At 45.5% G+C, this 20,027-nt stretch overlaps 1 protein-coding gene across 3 annotated transcripts in view; it reads left to right on the forward strand.

Annotated features, from left to right (window-relative positions):
- The window catches only part of FBXO15 (F-box protein 15), a 330,998-nt gene that overhangs the window by 83,005 nt on the left and 227,966 nt on the right, over window positions 1–20,027 (forward strand). For all 3 annotated transcript variants that reach the window (XM_069219882.1, XM_069219881.1, XM_069219883.1), the window contains one exon: window positions 11,107–11,316. In XM_069219882.1, the coding sequence (XP_069075983.1) occupies window positions 11,107–11,316 (210 nt within the window). The remainder of the gene's footprint in view (window positions 1–11,106; window positions 11,317–20,027) is intronic.

Below are 20,027 nucleotides of genomic sequence, written 5' to 3' on the forward strand. Positions count from 1 at the left end.
ACATTAATGAAAAGCCTTCCTTTAGGATTAATACTTGAAGGAAACACTGTGATCTCTACTTTCATTACAGGCAGTAGTTCCTGTATAAAAGTGTGCACACTTTAATAAAATGAAACAAATTGAAGCTACTTGAAGTGCTCCCAGAATGATGTCTGATTAAACGCAAGTATTTACAGAACTCTGAAAGCAAAATTGGTGATTGTTTGCTTTCAGAGTAACATGAGCACAAAAGTAATCTGCAACTTGTCGAAAAATGTTTTGCTAATCTATTGTGCAACTTTAACTACCATTTCTCTGTGATATCATATTATGTGTTCCATCCCAGTTTTTAAAGAGTCACTGTAAGGAAATGCCTCCTTGGCATGGTTACACCCTGACTTTTTGCCTTTTATTGATGCTAGTTATGATTGAAAGTGTGCTGGGACCCTGCTAACTAGGCCCCAGCACCAGTGTTGTTTCCCTAAACTGTTCCTTTGTTCCCACAATTGTCACAGCCCTGGCACCCAGATAAGTCCCTTGTAAATGATACCCCTGGTACCAGGGAACGTCTCTAAGGGCTGCAGCATGTCTTATGACACCCTGGGAGACCCCCTCGCTCAGCACATGCACACTGCCTCACAGCTTGTGTGTGCTGGTGGGGAAAAAATTACTAAGTCAACATGGCTGTCCCCTCAGAGTCCCATGCCCACCTCACACTGCCTGTGGCATAGGGACATCACCCCTCTGGCAGGCCTTAAAGCCCTAAGGCAGGGCGCACTATACCACAGGTGAGGACATATGTGCATGAGCACTATGCCCCTACAGTGTCTAAGCAAAACCTTAGACATTGTAAGTGCAGGGTAGCCATAAAGAGTATATGGTCTGGGAGTTTGTCAAACACGAACTCCACAGTTCCACAATGGCTACACTGAAATCTGGGAAGTTTGGTATCAAACTTCTCAGCACAATAAATGCACACTGATGCTAGTGTGGGATTTATTGTTAAATGCACCCAGAGGGCATCTTAGAGATGCTCCCTGAATACCAGTCCGACTCCTAGTGCTAGGCTGACCAGTTTCTGCCAGCCTGCCACAACCAGATGAGTTTCTGGCCACATGGGGAGAGTGCCTTTGTCACTCTGTGGCCAGGAACAAAGCCTGTACTGGGTGGAGGTGCTTCTCACCTCCCCCTGCAGGAACTGTAACACCTGGCAGTGAGCCTCAAAGGCTCATGCCTTTTGTTACAGCACCCCAGGGCATCCCAGCTAGTGGAGATGCCCGCCCCCCCGGCCACTGCCCCCACTTTTGGCAGCAAGGCTGGAGGAGATAATGAGAAAAACAAGGAGGAGTCACCCACCAGTCAGGACTGCCCCTAAGGTGCTCTGAGCTGAGGTGACCCCTGCCTTTAGAAATCCTCCATCTTGAGATTGGAGGATTCCCCCAATAGGATTAGGGATGTGCCCCCCTCCCCTCAGGGAGGAGGCACAAAGAGGGTGTAGCCACCCTCCAGGACAGTAGCCATTGGCTAGTGCCCTCCTGACCTAAACACACCCCTAAATCTAGTATTTAGGGGTGAACCAGAACCCAGGAAATCAGATTCCTGCAACCTACAAGAAGAAGAAGGACTGCTGACCTGAAAGCCCTGCAGAGACAACGGAGAAAAAAAACAGCAACAATTTTGCAACTTTTTAGCAACTTCCAAAGAACTCACTCTTCCCGCCGGAAGCGTGAGCCTTCACACTCTGCACCCGGTGCCCCCGGCTCGAGCTCCAGAGAACCAACACTGCAGAGAGGACTACCAGGCGACTGCGACCTCATGAGTAACCTGAGACGACCCACCTGTACCCCCACAGCGACGCATGCAGAGAGGATCCAGAGGCTCCCCCTCACCGCGACTACCTGGAACAAAGATCCCAACACCTGGACCAAGCACTGCACCCGCAGCCCCCAGGACCGAAAGGAACCGAACTCCAGTGCAGGAGTGACCAACAGGCGACCCTCTGCCTAGCGCAGTCGGCGACTGGCCCGAGAAGCCCCCCTGTGCCCTGCCTGCATCGCTAGAGTGACCCCCGGGTCCCTCTATTGATTTCTACAGAAAACCCGACACCTGCTAAGCACACTGCACCCAGCCGCCCCTGTGCTGCTGAGGGTGTGTTTTGAGTGCCTGTTGTGTTTCCCCTCCCCCCACTGCTCTACAAAAAAAACCCTGGTCTGCCCTCCGAAGACGCAGGTACTTACCTGTTGGCAGACTGGAACCAGAGCACCCCTGTTCTCCATAGGCGCCTACGTGTTTTGGGCCCTTCTTTGACCTCTGCACCTGACCGGCCCTGTGTTGCTGGTGCAGTGACTTTGGGGTTGCCTTGAACCCCCAGTTGTGGGCTGCCTATGCCCAGGAAACTGAACTTGTAAGTGTTTTACTTACCTGAGAAACTAACCAATACTGACCTCCCCCAGGAACTGTTGGTTTTTGTACTGTGTCCACTTTTAAAATAGCTTATTGTCAGTTTACCTAATACTGTGTATTTAACTGCTTTAATTCAAAGTTCCTTTCTTACTTGTTTGGAGTAACTTGCATTTTATGTATTTACTTCAAATCTTGAACTTGTGGTTTCAAAAATAAATTAAGAAAATATATTTTCCTATATAAAAACTATTGGCCTGGAGTTAAGTCTTTCAGTGTGTTCTCCTCATGTATTGCCTGTGTGTGTACAACAAATGCTTAACACTGCCCTTTGATAAGCCAACTGCTCGACCACACTACCACAAAATAGAGCATTAGAATTATCTGATTTTGCCACTACCAACCTCTAACGGGAACCCTCGGACTCTGTGCACACTATCTCTCGCTTTGAGCTGGTATATACAGAGCGAACTTCCTACAGTCACGATCCACAAGCATATGTCTGTACATTGGTGACAGTGTGCAAATTAAAGACTTTTAAGAATTCACAAGTTTACAGAAATATTGTTAAAATTCTTTATTGCATAGACATAATTATATTATCAATTACAATCATAGGAGATATATATGGATTATGACCAATAGCTATATAGGGTCCATAGACATTGTTTCAAGAGACAACAATAAGTCCATGAATTTACAGAAATAGGCCTGTAAACCATATTCCTAGTAGACTTTTGTGAAACCATTAGACATTTGTAAGCTCATGTGAAAATCTGCAGAGCTATTTCAAATTCACTTTCATTAAATCCCTTTTTTGCCCATCGTAAAGGGAGTTTTACTCCTGACATTATCGGTAGTAAGTTTCCAGCCTTTGCTCCGTAGGAATATATTGCAAAATTTATAGTTAATCACCTTAACATGCAAGTTTGTGGTTGTTCACAGACTAGCAGTGCATTTCAAATTTGGCACTATCTCTTCCTGCTTACTTCCAGCCCCAGTATTTAGATTTGCAGAAGGACGGCAATACCAAAGCTCTGCTAGAATCCAAAGCCTCATATAATCTGAGCCCTGACAAAATTAAAGAGGCTATTACCAGAACTCTGACAAAATGAGAATGCTACTATAATAAGTCACCTCACTGCATGGCACCAAAAGGGATAAGTGGATTGCTTTACAGGATGAGTGATTTCTGAAACATCCTGTCTTTCACAGCAGTAGATATTGTTTGAAATTCCACACCACGAATATCGTTTAATCATGATGTTGGGCAGGGATGGGGTAAGGGGTTCATTGCACCCTGTGGGGTGGTTGATCGGCGTAGATTGTCTGCCAGCAGTCATTGAGCAAGGGTTATTAAAAAAAAAAAAAAGTAGTCTACGTCATTAATTTCAGCTCCCCTGCCACCAGTCTACAGGCAGCCTCATAAGGGAAAGCAGACTGCCACAGCTCATTATTGAAGGAAGGTGACACATCTGTGAGACTATTCCTGTAGCATGGTTTTAAGAGTAAGACTCATCCGTCTTTAAATACACAGAGGGTCTTTAGACATGGCTTCCACAAGGGAAGAACTCTTAAAGCCCTTTGGGCAAGAAAGCAAAATACCCTCAATAAGAACGGGACTTTAACACCTTATAAGTCCTACGCTATTGTCCTCAATGATTAGCGGTTGCACAGTGCTGGTATCTCTCTCACTCTGCTCACAAGCTAACAGCAAAGCCAAAATATCAGACTGGTAAATTAAAGTGGCAATTCATAGATTGGTGAGTGTGTGTGTTGGTATGATGTTGTGGATAGGCATGTGTGTGAATGCAAGAATGAGTTCATGCATGAATGGACAGATGCTTTTGTCTGGAGCAGTGAATGATTGGTGACTGCATGCATATATGGATTAATTACTACTTTGATGAAACCATCCAGACACTTCCAGGTATCAACCACACAGATTTTGGCTTTGCCGTGTTTTAAAAAACTGTAGTTTTGTTGATTTTGTCATATGTCCTCCCTCTTCTCTGAATTTTATTGGAGTGGGTGCAAATTTTTCTTGTGTCTGCTAATAATTAGCATATATTTTCCACTATTGAATCTTTCAAAGATTCACATGCTTGAATATTCCCCATCGTCGAAGTGGGAGTCCCACGGAAACTTAACAAATGTGTGTGTATATATATATATATATATATATATATATATATACACACACACACAGACACACACAATGCCATAGGTTAGATAGGAATGACTTAGTTTAGTAGCCTATCTACCTCTTCTGTAAAAAACAAAACAAAAAAAAGGAACAAATTTGATGTATAACCAATCAGATGGCAGCACCCTATAGAACACTCCCAACAGATGCTGAAGCCTTCAGATTTTCTACTGCACGTCGTATAAAGGGAGAAAGAAACATTATTTCTTTTACCTACTTACTCTTGACTAGATAAGATCTCCCAGACATTTTTTAAAAAAAAAGGCTTTTCAGGGATTGTGAGACCTGTTGAACGAAAAGGCTCCTTTCAGAAGATCCACATAAGAAGTGCAAATATTGCCTTTATCCGAAGCATAAGGTGAAAGAATGTAAAATTTGTTGCACCTTTTTTGCAAAAAACACCGAAGGCCCAGTAATGCAGGCTCTTACTGGATCTCCAGAAGTTGAACACCAAGGGATATCCAATGTCAGAGGACAACAGTGAAATTTCCTCACAGGGCACAACTTCCAGTAAGAGAAAAAAAGCTGAAGAAAAACTTTCTACAGAGCCACCGTCCAACATCAGTAAAAAATCGAAACATACTGACAGTGACCAAGAAAGGAGGCATAAGGTCTACCCTTTGACCTCCAAACATGAAAGGCCTATCCGTAACATTAGATCTGAGCCTACTATGCCTTCCCTGAAGGAATCTATATTGAGACAGACTTCCAAGCCTGTACCATCAACGAAAAACAAAAAGTCACACCAGAGACAAAAATACTGTTGAGGAAGTGATCGACGTCAGCGTCTAGGACTACCCTGATGGGGACCTCAACGTGTACAACTGCAAGATCGCCATTGATTATAACATTGTCACCGCTTTCCTCAACGAAGATTGTCACCACAAAAACTTTCAAGCGCCAATTGACGCAGCCTGTCGACGACAGCCTTTTGTAACTTGCTGTTGTTGAAGATGCCTACTACGAGGCAGGACTCGCCTACAAAAACCTTGTCAAAGGCATCGTCGACTACGACACTGTTGATGAAGACACCGTCGACGGCACCACTATCGTCATCCCCATCGACGATACCTTGGACAGCAGCAAAATCAATGACTATTCCGTCAATGAAACCGTCGACGAAAATTACAAAGACGCAACTAGCGATGACACTGTCATCGAAGCAAACAACCACATACTTGCCGTACACGGAACATGAATTTAGAACGTTTCCATCAGCGGATATGCTTACAGAAGGCATGGAAACACCAAGGCATGCCGAAAAAAAAAAAAGTTTCCCCGCTATCCTTACCTATAAAAGAGAATCCACCATTCTTCCAAGGCATACTTCCTGAGGTAAAGTGTTGCCCTACCACTGTTACAGCTCTTGGATGAGGATGATGAATCTGAAGATGAAGGGCCTTTTGGTGTGGCTTGTAGCCCGTCTGAACTACAGGTGAAATGCCAGTATTATGGAGATGACGACAATGAAGCGTATCAGGGGTACTACACTGCAGGCGACAGGTGGAACCATTCCATCAAAAGTGTCAGGAACAGTCTATTTCAATGCCTGCATCCCTAGAAACAAACTTGCAACCCATGTTACAAGACTACTACCGTAGATTCCCACCGTCAACTCCTGCCACACCTATAAGTCAAGAGGCATGACCCGGGATGCCTTTTTCAGACCCTCACGCCTTTACCAGGTCTCACTCCAGTTACTTACAACACTGATTGCCCCTGCACAAGGAGTGACAACTGACATATCAAAACCCCTGGAGGATGACATAATATCATCAGGGAAGATAGAGAGGAAGGGGAAGTATGGGACACTGTAACTGAGCAAGATGAGTGGGGCGACTACCTCATTCCCACCCCCTCTCCACCTCTGGCGGCACCAGTGGATTCTCCTCCGGAAGATATTGGGGGATTCCACAACCTAATGGAAAGAGCAGCAAAAAGGTTCAAACTGCTGTTGTTAACAAGGGAGTCAGACTGTTTCCTTTATGACTTCAAGGAACCTGCAAAGAAGTCAGTAAGAGCAATTCCAATAGTAGATTACATCTGGCAGGAACAACTGAAAGCCATGAAAAAATGGCTACTGTATCTTGAGTTATTCTACGTTTGGATAAGAAATATAACGCACCAGACAATTCTCCAACTTGCCTTATTGGACAACCAAAACCTGATTCGGTGGTATCGTAGGCAACACAGCGGTGCTCAAGGAACCCCTCTGCACTGATATCTCGTCCTGATAGAGATTACCATAGGCTAGACAGCATTGGCCAAATATTCTCGACAATGACAGCCACTACAGTAAGAGCAGCGAACTTGCTTGCTATTTTATCTCTGTATGACCGCTAAATGTGGTCAGACATGGCACCATACATAGACCTAGTACCTGACGAGCCAAAATTAGAAGCGTGCAAAATACTACAGGAGGGGTAACGTGTATCTGCAGAGATGATCAACTGTGCAATTGATGTGTCCGCCACAGGATTTAGGCAACTAGCAGGGGCTGCAATTATTCGCAGGCAGGGTTGGTTAAAATCCACCTCTTTCTACCCAGAAATACAAAACAAATTCTAGATATGCTTCTTGACTGAGAATCATTGTTTGGCAAGCATGTGGATGATGCCTTGCAATCTATAAAGGCTGACACTGATAAAGCAAAGTCCCTTGGCACGCTCCAGTACTGGAATTAGCCCTTTTGAGGAGCTAGGGGAAGGGGAAACAAATTGTTTTGAGGAGGCTCCCAGCCCTGCAGGCAGTACCAGCCTGGTCGCATGCAATACCGATCTCAGTATACACAACAACAACAACAATACAGACAACATTCCAGCAGCTGCATAAAGACACAGTTCCTGAGGAAAGTTACCAGCAAGCTGCAGAGATACTAGAAAGCAATAACCTAGCAAAGATACTGTCTACCTCACTAACAATCTCGAATCGGGGGTGGATATCACATCATTTCCAACAGTGGACCAGGACAACTTCAGGCAGGTAGCTTCTAGATGTAATTTCAAAAGGAAATTCCTTGGATTTTCTCCTGAAGCCTCCAAACACTCCACCATCAGGCCCACCACCATCTTGCTTAAAACACCTCTTGAAAAAAGGAGCAATAGAAACCATTCCAAAAACTCAAAATGGAATAGGATACTGCTCACTTTTTCTCATAAAAAAACCCTCAGAAAATTGGTGCCCTATACTCTATCTCTCAAGATATAACACATTTCTAAAAAGCATACTTTTCGCATGGTGACGGTTCAGGACATACTAAAACTCTTGAACAATGGGAATCACGTGACATCTCTTGATCTACAGGACACGTATTTTGTCATGTCCCTATACATCGAGGTCCTCGCAAATTTCCTACCATTCCAGGTAGCCGGTTTCCATTTTCAGTTCAAAGTGCTTCCATTTGGACTAAAATCTGCCCCCAGAATCTTCCCAAAGATGTTGGCCCCCGGCAACAGCACATTTTAGACAACAGTGATTCCAGGTATTCCCATACTTGAACGACTGGCTCCTACATCACAACAAACAGCAGTAGCCACAGCCACTTGCCTTTCACTATTCAGCAAATTGGGGCTCACAACAAATTAGCACAAATCCCATCTGAAATAACAACAAAACTAATGTTTTTGGGAACCATTCTAGGCACACCTATCCCTCCAATGACAGACAGGCAAAAAGTAATCAGCTGGCAAGCAAACTATCCAAAATAAAGTCTGTTTCTGTCCTGATGTACAAATCATTAATCGGAATGATGTTCTGCTCGTGCATTCCTTTGGTCTCAAACTGTCAGTTACGCCTACGTCCACTACAAGAACAGATAGATGAGCAATGGCGACAGACACAAGGCTCATTCGAAGATCTCATTCAAATAACACCGGCTATGAGAACAGCAATACTTTGGTGAACAAACCCATCCAAAGGTCTCTGATATTTACAAAACATATCAAGTTTCACAATAACGACAGATGTGTTGTTGCAGTGCTGGGAAGCACATCTCCAGCTCTTGAAGCTCAGCAGGAGATGGTCCACAGAGGAGAGAAACCTTCATACCAATCGGCTAGAACTCAAGGCAACCACCTTAGCATTAAAAGCTTTCCTCCCAAAAATAGTTCACTCATCAGTTTCGTAAGAACAGACAATACCATCAGTATGTTATATTTGAACAAGCAATGACGGACGTTCTGCTGAGGCACATGAGATCTGGAACTGGGCACTTCAGCATCACATAACCATCAGGGCAGAGCATCTACCAGAAATATCTAATCTCCTTGCAGACGTCTTGAGCAGGACAATTATTCATTATCACAAATGGGAGCTAAATCAACAGACTCTACTCCATCGGTGGGGCAAACTACACCTGGATCTGTTTCCGACAGAGAACAAGAAATGCCTGTTCTTTGCAAGTTGGCACCCTCAAAAAGGATTGTGCAGGAATGCATTTTTAATACAATAGTCTGGAATATATGGCTACGCTTTTCCACTGATCCCGTTGATCCCAAAAGTAGTCAACAAGATAAAGAGGGAACCTTGCAGACTTCTCCTCATGGCTCCCAGATGGCCCAGATAATTCTAGTTCACCAAGCTCTTACTCCTCTCTTAGCAACCTCATCTAAAACTCAGCGTAACGCCGTTGTTGCTGACAATGAACTAGGGACAGACACAGCATCCAGACCTGACATCACTGCACTTGTCAGCATGGATCTTTAATTCAGTGAGTTTTCCTTGTTAGTCATCCCATCGGAATGCAGGGAAATTCTGACCAAGGCAAGGGCCGACCCAACAAACAGGACGTACAAGTTCAAATGGAAATTATTCTGTCTTTGGTGTGTATCCTCCAACAACCAACCACTCACAGCAACGCCATAGCAAATTCTCCCGTATTTGCTACACTTAGCAAAATCCGGATTGTCTCATTCCTCAATATAAGTACATCTGGCGGCAATATCTAGATTCAAGTGCACCATTAATACATTGACCTTGTGGTCTGCCTGCATTAGTAAACAATTCCACAAAGGTCTCTTAAGGACTTTTCCACCCGTTCAAAACTCTCCACTTCTGTGGTATCTCAACATTGTCCTGGGCAGCTTATGAAACCGCCATTTGAGCCAATTCATAAGTCAGATATCAAACATCTCACATGGAAAACATCACTTGTATGTCGCTTACTCTCTCTGTGGAGAGAGTAAGTGACATACACATGTTTACCATCAAACAACTGTTCCTACAGATCACTGCAGACCGTTTAATCTTGTGAACAAACCTGACGTTTATTCTAAAAGTTCCATCAAAATTTCACTTAAATGAACAGGTTGTTGTCAGAACTGTTTTCCTGAATCCTCAAACGCCAGCTGAAAAGTGTCTACACTCTTTAGATGTTAAACAATGTTGCACATTCTACCTACAGAGAATGCATAACATAAGAAAATCAGACCAGTTGGCTCTGGCATACGGAGATATTAGATGAGGTCTCTTGGTTACCAAACAAACCATCACTAAATGAAGGATAGCGGCTACTATACAGTTTTGCCATACACAAGCCGGAAATCCTTTGCAGGGCAGAGTAAGGGCCTACTGCACTAGAGCTGTAGCCACATCAACAGCTCGTTTCGCTAGGGTGCCTATTCACCATATCTGCAGAGCAGCAACAAGGTCAAATAGGCATACATTCACAAGACATTGCCTGGGATGAGAGCCATAGAGCGGATTCAACAGTAGGATAGGCAGTACTACGCCACTACGCCATCTCTTTGGATAAGGTGAGTCTCTGTGCCCCCCATCCCCCCCCAATTTGTGTTTATTATAATGCACAAATGTTTTATTTAATGTATTTGCTTGTTAATCTGATTCAAGCTTGTGAATCTATGAAAGATCCAATACTGGAGAAGAAAATGAGTTCCTTACCTGTAACTGTGGTTCTCCATTATTGGTATCTTTCATAGATTCACATGCGACCCACCCTCCTCCCCTCAGAGGCTACCCTTACTCATAAAAGGTTATTAAGATAATACTAGTGCTAGAAAATCCGAGGGCTTCAGCCTCTGTTGGGAGTGTTCTAGAGGGTGCTGTTGTCTTATTGGTTATATATTTCAAATTTGGTCCTTTTGTGTGTTTTTTTTTTTTTTTTCTTCACAAAGGAGGTAGATAGGCTACTAAACTGACTAAGTAATTCCTATTATAGCCTATTACATTGTTATATACTGCTTTGTTAAGTTACCATGGGACTCCCACTTAGTCATTCAAGCATGTGCATCTATGAAAGATACCAATACTGGAGAACCACAGTTGCAGGTAAGTAACTCATTTTCTTTCTGCCCATTTATTTTGAAACATTTGGATGTCCTCATCCCTTGGTACTCAAAGAAAAAAAAAACACTTTTATACAACATTCATTAGGCGACTGACGTGTTTAAAAGACATTGTTGCAGTGTTACTGATGTAAAATAATTACTTGCTTGTCAGACCCAGGGCATGAGTTTACAAGTGACTTTTACAATACCGTTCATGGTTTCTTTCCTCATTGACAGGGCTTCTGGATTGATGTGGGCGATCACACTCAAGGATAAGTTTGGGAAGGAATACGTGATGGAGCAAGTGGAAGTTTGCTTCAATGATACCTCCGTCACTGTGTTCTGGTATGCTGCAGCGTGGCCCTGTTTAGGCATCTTAACAACACTGCAGTTGCATGGTGTGACTCCACTGATGCATGAGCGCTCTAAAGTACTTATCAAAAATGGGTGAGTTGTATGTAATGTGAAAACTCTTTCCCCAAGCTGATATTCTGTTTTAAACACTGAGCAATTAGTTGCATGTGTTATTACGTATAACATATTGCCTGTTGACTTGATATTCCAAAAGAGTACTTGAGAATGTGTCTTAATATTGGTAATGCAACTTACATGAAATGTTTTTCAGGTTGATCCCAGCATCATCAATAATTGGGGATGTGTTGGCTGCAGAGGCAGTTCTCGAAGTGCCTTTAGAAGTGCAATATTTCTGTTGTTGTACGGGCATATTTGGTTCTTCAAGATAGCTCATTTCATGTTGAGGCTAGCCTGAGATGCCACCTGTAGTCTGGGTGGATGATGTTGCCCCACTAAAACAGACATTAGTCCCATTAGCCACTTTTGCAGTGGCCCACATTCCAGAACTGTAGCACAACTTTTAAGTCTGTAGTCCATAATAGTATTGGTCCTTCCAAACAGTTAATGCAAAATGGCTTACACACGACTAATACAAGAACTCACTCTGTGGGCGAAGGGGTTATTATCAGTCTCTATGCATGGTTGTGATTCAGTCATTATTCTGGATATGTGCTCAGCTGATAGATCTGCCTTTTGTTAGAGCAACATTAGACTGCTCACTTGATTTTTTTCAATCCGATCAAAACTACTACAAAGTCATAGGTACTATCGTCTTTGTCAAAGAAAGTACACCAACAATTAGAAATTTCAGGTTTCATGGGTCTGAGACAAAGACAGCAATAATACCTCATGCCGCTTCAGCAGCAATTTGTTTTTTCCTTTTTTTCTGGCAGATGACATGGCAGAAGCAGACTTAACCAGTCTTCACCTTATTCTCCCTGGTGTCTAATACACCCAAACCTCTCTAAATCCTTCAAATTTGAGGCCTCTAGCCTCTCAAAGGAGCACTGGTGGATAACTTCAGGAAGTGGGAAACTAAAGCCTGGCTTATTCATCATCATCTCTTTATTTCGATCACCAAAATCATAAAACTTGAACAAACATAAATCCATCTTAGTGAGATACATTGTAATTTTACAAACCAATAAGATCATTAAACTAAATGAGTGAAAAGTGCTCCCACACTGTCACTTGTTGGTAAACACTAAGACTGCTCTAGAAACCCTGATGCAGGACACCAATATGTACTTTTCGTATATTCAGTTAGAAAACCATTTCAGTAGTTAAAAACTTGAGTTAAAAAACTTGTATACTGAAAAGACATACATAAGCTATTCTTATGTAAGCCTTTCTGAGCTTTGCAAAATGAGCTTACGTTCAACATTGACCAATAGATTAATGTGCAAGCTCCTGATAATGTACATAACGGCAACTAACTTGATACAGTCTACATAGGGTAGAACATTATTTCCAAGAGACCCGCTCTCTTGTTTGGAAAGTGCAAAAGGCAGAAAAGTGCAATCACAATTTAAGACAATTTTCCAAATGGGATTCTTCAATCTGAAAAATCACAGTTGGTATAACATATTTTGAGGGTGTTACATGAATTTTCAACAACACTACTCACTTATTCTGAAAATGTGAAAGTGCAGAACTCATTAAAGTGAAATCACAGTTTAGGACAGTTATCCAAATGAGGTTCCGTGGACTAAAAAAAAATCTAAGTTGATACTCATATGCCAAAGTGTTCGGGGTCACAAGTTACCAGGGCTCGACCCAATAAGGCTCTCTGTTCATTGTGGTCTACAGAGGTTTTCAAAACAGTAGACCCTCAAGGCCTGCTTCTTCAAGTACCTAGGTGCCACAACTGCTCACTCCCTTGTATACATTTGCATCATCTTATCGATATTCACAACAAAAAAATTGGCAATGGGGTAGATCACCGTTCTACTGGTGTCCAACACTAAGGATCCAAAAGGCCTCCATGTACCGTTGGTCCTATGTAGTGGAACTGTCCATTTTGCTCTTTGGGTACTGTTAGACCTGGCAGCTTTTCAGCGTGTCTTCCCTGTCTTTTTGCCTTCTGACCTCCTGGTTTTGGACTCTGTTTTTGCTGGTTTATTGTCTCTGTGCACATTACCACTGCTAATCAGTGCTAAAGTGCAAGTGCTCCCCATATAAATTGTACTGTGGATTGGTTTATCCATAATTGGCATATTTGATTTACTAATATGTCCCTAGTAACGTGCTCTAGAGGTGCCCAGGGCCTGTGAGTGAATCAAATGCTGCTAGTGGGCCTGCAGCACTGGTTGTGTCACCCACATTAGTAGCCAGGTAAACATGACTCAGACCTGCCATTGCAGTGTCTGTGTGTGCAGTTTTAAACTGCCAATTCGACTTGGCAAGTGTACCCACTTGCCAGGCCTCAACCTTCCCTTTTACTACATGTAAGGCACCCCTAAGTTAGGCCCTAGGTAGCCCCGTGGGCAGGATGTAGTGTATAATCAAGGTAGGACATATACTAGTGTGTTTTATATGTCCTAACAGTAAAATACTGCCAAATTCGGTTTTCACTGTGCAAGGTCTATCTCTGTCATAGGTTAACATGGGGGCTTCCTTGAAATATCCTTAAAGTGCAGATTATCTTTGAGAGCTGATAAAAATGTGGAGTTTAGGGTCTCTGAGCTGACAATTTAAAATAGATCTTTTAGTGAAGTTGGTTTTTAGATTGTTAGTTTGAAAATGGCACGTTTAGAAAGTAGGCATTTTCTTGCTTAATCCATTCTGTGACTCTGCCTGTTTGTGAATTCCCCGTCTGGGTCAGTTTGACAGTTGGGCTGTTCACACCTCTCTTCTAGACAGTGACACAATGGGGGCTGGGGTGTAGCCTGCATAGCTTGATAAGCCATCTATGCTGGAGGGGAGGAGAGGAGTGGCCACTCACACCTGAAAGGACTGTGCCTACCCTCACACAATGCAGTCTCTGACCCCCTGGTGAGTGTCTGGGGCCTGGACAAGGAAGGATCTTGCAAACACTTGAGACTTTGCTTTGAAGTTTGCCAACTTCAAAGGCAGAACTAGGTATAAGAAGAAGACCCCAAACCCCAAACTTATAGAATCTTTCTGGAATTAAGAGGAACCTCTGCAAGGAGAAGAGCTGAAGAGTTGAAGGAGGAGTACTGTCCCTTTGCTGTGCTGCTTTGGTGGACTGGCCTGCAGTTGCTGCTTCTACCTGAAAAGAGTGCAAAGGGTGACCTTTGCTGTGTGTCCTGCTTGAGAAAATTCTCCAAAGGGTTGGAGTAGAGCTTGCCTCCTGTTGGAAGTCTCAGGGACACCAAAGGCTTCAGTTTACTCGACCTGCAGCACTAGGAACTGTGTGTTTTGTGCTGTTCAAGAGGAGAAACCACTGTGACGCCGCCAATGACACCGCTGGCCTGCACCGTGACCTGCTGATGCCACACAGAGTCACATTGCCCAGGTTAGCACCGTGACCCTGGTCTCCCCGACGCCGTTGTCGGACGACTTCACTGAGACGCTGCTTGCACCGCGACCTGTGGGCCCCGCAATCCGGCATTGCCTGCTCACACCACATCCTGGGCATCCCCAACGACGGCGCTCCTGCTGACACCGGCGCCGCTGCCTGCACCGCGGCCTGTGGACACCACTCGAGAGGTACACAAAGCACCGTCCCGTCCCGCTCTGCAGCCCGGTCCACCGACGCCAGCACCATCGACTCATGTGTCGTCACCAGGCATCCTGCCTGCACCGTGGCCTGTGGACACTGCTCGTGAGGGTCACAAAGCACCGTTTCGTCCCACTGGCTTGGGCCTACCGACGACAGAGCTTCAGCAACGATGCCGTTGCCTGCACTGTGACTTGTGGACACCGCACGTCGCACCGCCCCACTTCATACCACAGCCCTGGTCTCACTGACGCCACTGGACGCTGTCACCGAGCCGCTGCCTGCACCGTGACCTGGGGGCACCGTGCGTTGCATCGTCCCACTTTGCACCGCGGCCCTGATGCGATCCACGCCGGCGCACATGACTTCATCAGCCTGGAGTTCGATCAGCAACACGTGTGATCTCAAGGGCCCGACGACTCCTGCACCGACTTGGGAACCGACACTGTGACGTCAGCGACGCCGCTCTCCGGAGCTCACCTCGAGGTTCACAATGCCCTGCACATCCAAGGTACTGTTTGTGGATCTTCCCGACACCGTAGCTGGCCTGCAATGCCACGGCCAGCCTGAACTGTTGGTTTTGTTGAACACGACGCCGTGATAGCCCCAGGTGGAGCTATCGACTTCAAGGAACTGTATTTTTGAGTAAATCTTGCAGAATTCATATTTTTATTACTTTATGTTGGATTTTTATCGTATTTGGTCTTGTTTTATATGGATAAATATTGGCTATTTTTCTAAAACTGATGTAGTGTCTGTTTATAGTGTTTTCACTTATTACTGTGTGTTATGTGCAAATGCTTTACACATTGCTTCTGAGATAAACCTGACTGCTCGTGCCAAGCTACCTAGGTGGTGAGCAGGGGTTATCTGAGCGGGTATCTCTCTTATCCTGACTAGAGTGAGGGTCCCTACTTGGACAGGGTGCAAACCAACTGCCAACTAGAGACCCCATTTCTAACAGGTAGGAAATGCTGGACAGAAAAGTAGGATATGGGTTAGGGATTCCGGCACCCCTGCACAAGCAGGGACAAAGATCACCCCATAGCAGTCCTTTTTTAATTTTAATTTTTATTTGTTTACTCACATTTTATATAGGCAATACAGTTGATGCAGAAGACCCCATCGGCGCTGAACAATAGTCCGCAACAGCAGTATGGCAGATGTTGGCAATACACTATCTCACAATTCCATTAGCAAGAGAAAGAGAGAACTGTTAAACCTTCAGCAATCTAAACAGCAAGGGAGAAGGCGGGGGGATGGAGGCAGAGAGGAGGGCAAGGAACCATCAGTCTTAGGAATCAAAGCATTTGGAGGGTAGAAGGTGAAAGGTGGCACACATCTGTGGGTGGGGTGGTCAACCAGCAGCAGCCACCACCCTACCTTATCCTTTCACTCCGCACCCAGGGGGTCAACTGACACACACTGTTGCAACCGCTACCCTCCTCCTCCCATACAGTCCCAATAATCTGAGTCCTCAGAGGAGTGATCAGCGTCCGTGTTGTGTGGCTACTCAGTCGGCGACCCATCTGTCACATCATCTTCAGTCACCCCTCTCCCCCAATCGTTCCATCATGTAACCCCAGAGTTCCAGATCACGCTCTGCATAGTCGTCCGAGTGGACCCCACAAAGCATGCATTCCTCAGCTGTTGCCCATTCCAAAAGATCAGTTAGCCATTTGTCCTGGGTCTGTGCGGGTCAGACTGGCGTGGTGGCTAGCGATGCGGCCCCTCGCAAGAATTAACCCCAACTGTGCAAACCAACGGATATGCCGTTTTCCGACCCTTTTGGGGAAGGGACAGCAGCCCCAAGAAGCAAAGGCTCGTAGTTGATTCCACTCTAACTGCTGGTATTATTTTCAGTACATGTGCTATTTCATGTAAAAATAGCTGCAGTGACCTGCAGATCCACACAACATGTCCGAATCCAGCTGCTGATGTGCTGCAGCGCACGCAAATGTCCAGACGTGCCGGGTTTATTTGATGAAGTCGCTATGGTGCCAAGTATGCTGTACGTAGATAATAAAATTGCACCAGTTTAAATCAGACATTGCTAGACCCTTCCCAAACCAATCCTCGGGCTCTAGTCCACACTACGGCCGTAGTGGCGTTTCCAGGTCTGCATCCTACCCTAAGCGCGTCATTGACACATCTATCTGTCTATCCATTTTGAGGGTGGTGTATAGGTGGGATAGGATCCCCTTTTCAGAGCCCGGGCCTAGTATTGTCCGCAAAAGATGAGATTCAACCAACTTCTCCGAGCGGGATACCCAAACTAGAGAACCTTTTAGTTGAAAGAGCCCTGTATCTGAGATGGGTGTATAATTTTCGCGCAAATTTGTAATTCTGTTGATTGTAGGCTCATATCATGGACATAGTTTGAAATCTGTGAATTCCATTATTAAAATTCCTCTGCACTCAATCACAGTTTGAACAGCTACATACTCCCAGTAATTTTCTTTTGTGCCTGCTTTAGATGTTGTGCACATCTCTGGGGAAGACCAACATTTCTTCAAACCCGGTTTCCCCAATAATGCTTTTACAAAGGTCAGCTATTGGATTTTTCTTGCACATGGCGGAGACATTAGATCTCTAAGGCCCCCCAATATGATTCAAGAGCTGGTGAAGTCCAAAAACGATGCCAGTCGGTCAGAAGTCTATGTAGGAGGCTGGCCTGGCTTGTAGTGGGTACCAAGGGGTACTTACACTCTGTACCAGGTCCAGTTATCCCTTATTAGTGTAGAAGAGGTGTTTCTAGCAGCTAGATAGAAGGTAGCTATAGCAGAGCAGCTTAGGCTAAACTAGGAGACATGCAAAGCTCCTACTATACCACTGGTGTCATATGCACAATATCATAAGAAAACACAATACACAGATATACTAAAAATAAAGGTACTTTATTTTTATGACAGTATGCCAAAAGTATCTCAGTGAGTACCCTCAGTATGAGGATGCCAGATATATGTACACAATACCAAAAATATGCAGTAATAGCAAAAGGAAGTGATGCAAGCAATGTAAAGTTACAGTAGATTGCAATAGGAGCACATAGGTATAGGGGCAACACAAACCATATACTCCAAAAATGGAATGCGAACCACGAATGGACCCCAAACCTATGTGAGCTTGTAGAGGGTCGCTGGGACTGTAAGAAAACAGTGAGGGTTAGAAAAATAGCCCAACCCAAGACCCTGAAAAGTAGATGTAAAGTGCACCTATATTCCCCAGAGAGCACAGAAGTCGTGATAGGGGAATTCTGCAAGGAAGACCAACACCAGCAATGCAACCAAAGTGGATTTCCGGACGAGAGTACCTGTGGAACAAGGGGACCAAGTCCAAGAGTCGCGACAAAGTAAAGAGTGGGCAGATGCCCAGGAAATGCCAGCTGAGGGTGCAAAGAAGCTGTCGATTCTGCGAGAACGAAGAGGGCTAGAAACTTCCCCTTTGGAGGATGGATGTCCCACGTCATGAAGAAGCGTGCAGAGGTGTTCCCACGCAGAAAGACCGCAAACAAGCCTTGCTAGCTGCAAGGGTCGCGGTTAGGGTTTTTGGATGCTGCTGTGGCCCAGGAGGGACCAGGATGTCGCCACTTGGATGAGGAGACAGAGGGGGCGCCCAGCAAGTCAGGGAGCCCTCACAGAAGCAGGCAGCACCCGCAGAAGTACCGGAACAGGCACTTGGAAGAGGAGTGAACTGGAGCTCACCCGAAGGCACAAAAGGGAGTCCCACGACGCCGGAGGACAACTCAGGAGGTTGTGCACTGCAGGTTAGAGTGTCGGGGACCCAGGTTTGGCTGTGCACAAAGGAAATCCTGGAAGAGTGCACAGGAGCCGGAGCAGCTGCAAATCACGCAGTACCCAGCAATGCAGCCTAGCGTGGGGAGGCAAGGACTTACCTCCACCAAACTTGGACTGAAGAGTCACTGGACTGTGGGAGTCACTTGGACAGAGTTGGTGAGTTCCAGGGACCACGCTCGTCGTGCTGAGAGGGGACCCAGATTACCAGTGATACAGTTCTTTTGTTGCCTGCGGTTGCAGGGGGAAGATTCCGTCGTCCCACGGGAGATTTCTTCAGAGCTCCTGGTGCAAGAAGGAGGCAGGCTACCCCCAGAGCATGCACCACCAGGAAACAGGCGAGAAAGCGGCAGGATCAGCGATACAAGGTTGCAGTAGTCGTCTTTGCTACTTTGTTGCGGTTTTGCAGGCGTCCAGAGCAGTCAGCGGTCGATCCTTTGGCAGAAGGTGAAGAGAGAGATGCAGAGGAACTCTGATGAGCTCTTGCATTCGTTATCTAAAGAATTCCCCAAAGCAGAGACCCTAAATAGCCAGAAAAGGAGGTTTGGCTACCTAGGAAGGAGGATAGGCTAGCAACACAAGTAAGAGCCTATCAGGAGGAGTCTCTGACGTCACCTGCTGTCACTGGCCACTCAGAGCAGTCCAGTGTGCCAGCAGCACCTCTGTTTCCAAGATGGCAGAGGTCTGGAGCACACTGGAGGAGCTCTGGGCACCTCCCCTGGGAGGTGCAGGTCAGGAGAGTAGTCACTCCCCTTTCCTATGTCCAGTTTCGCGCCAGAGCAGGGCTGTGGGATCCCTGAACCGGTGTAGACTGGCTTATGCAGAGATGGGCACCATCTGTGCCCATCAAAGCATTTCCAGAGGCTGGGGGAGGCTACCCCTCCCAAACCCTGACACCTTTTTCCAAAGGGAGAGGGTGTAACACCCTCTCTCTGAGGAAGTCCTTTGTTCTGCCTTCCTTGGCCAAGCCTGGCTGGACCCCAGGAGGGCAGAAACCTGTCTGAGGGGTTGGCAGCAGCAGCAGCTGCAGTGAAACCCCGGGAAAGGTAGTTTGGCAGTACCCGGGTCTGTGCTAGAGAATGGCATTGGGGTGACAATTCCATGATCTTAGACATGTTACATGGCCATGTTCGGAGTTACCATTGTGACGCTATAAATAGGTAGTGACCTATGTATAGTGCATGCGTGAAATGGTGTCCCCGCACTCACAAAGTCCGGGGAATTTGCCCTGAACGATGTGGGGGCACCTTGGCTAGTGCCAGGGTGCCCACACACTAAGTAACTTAGCACCCAACCTTTACCAGGTAAAGGTTAGACATATAGGTGAC

The sequence above is a fragment of the Pleurodeles waltl genome, chromosome 2_2 (assembly GCF_031143425.1).
Source record: "Pleurodeles waltl isolate 20211129_DDA chromosome 2_2, aPleWal1.hap1.20221129, whole genome shotgun sequence".
Classification (NCBI taxonomy): Eukaryota; Metazoa; Chordata; class Amphibia; order Caudata; family Salamandridae; genus Pleurodeles; species Pleurodeles waltl.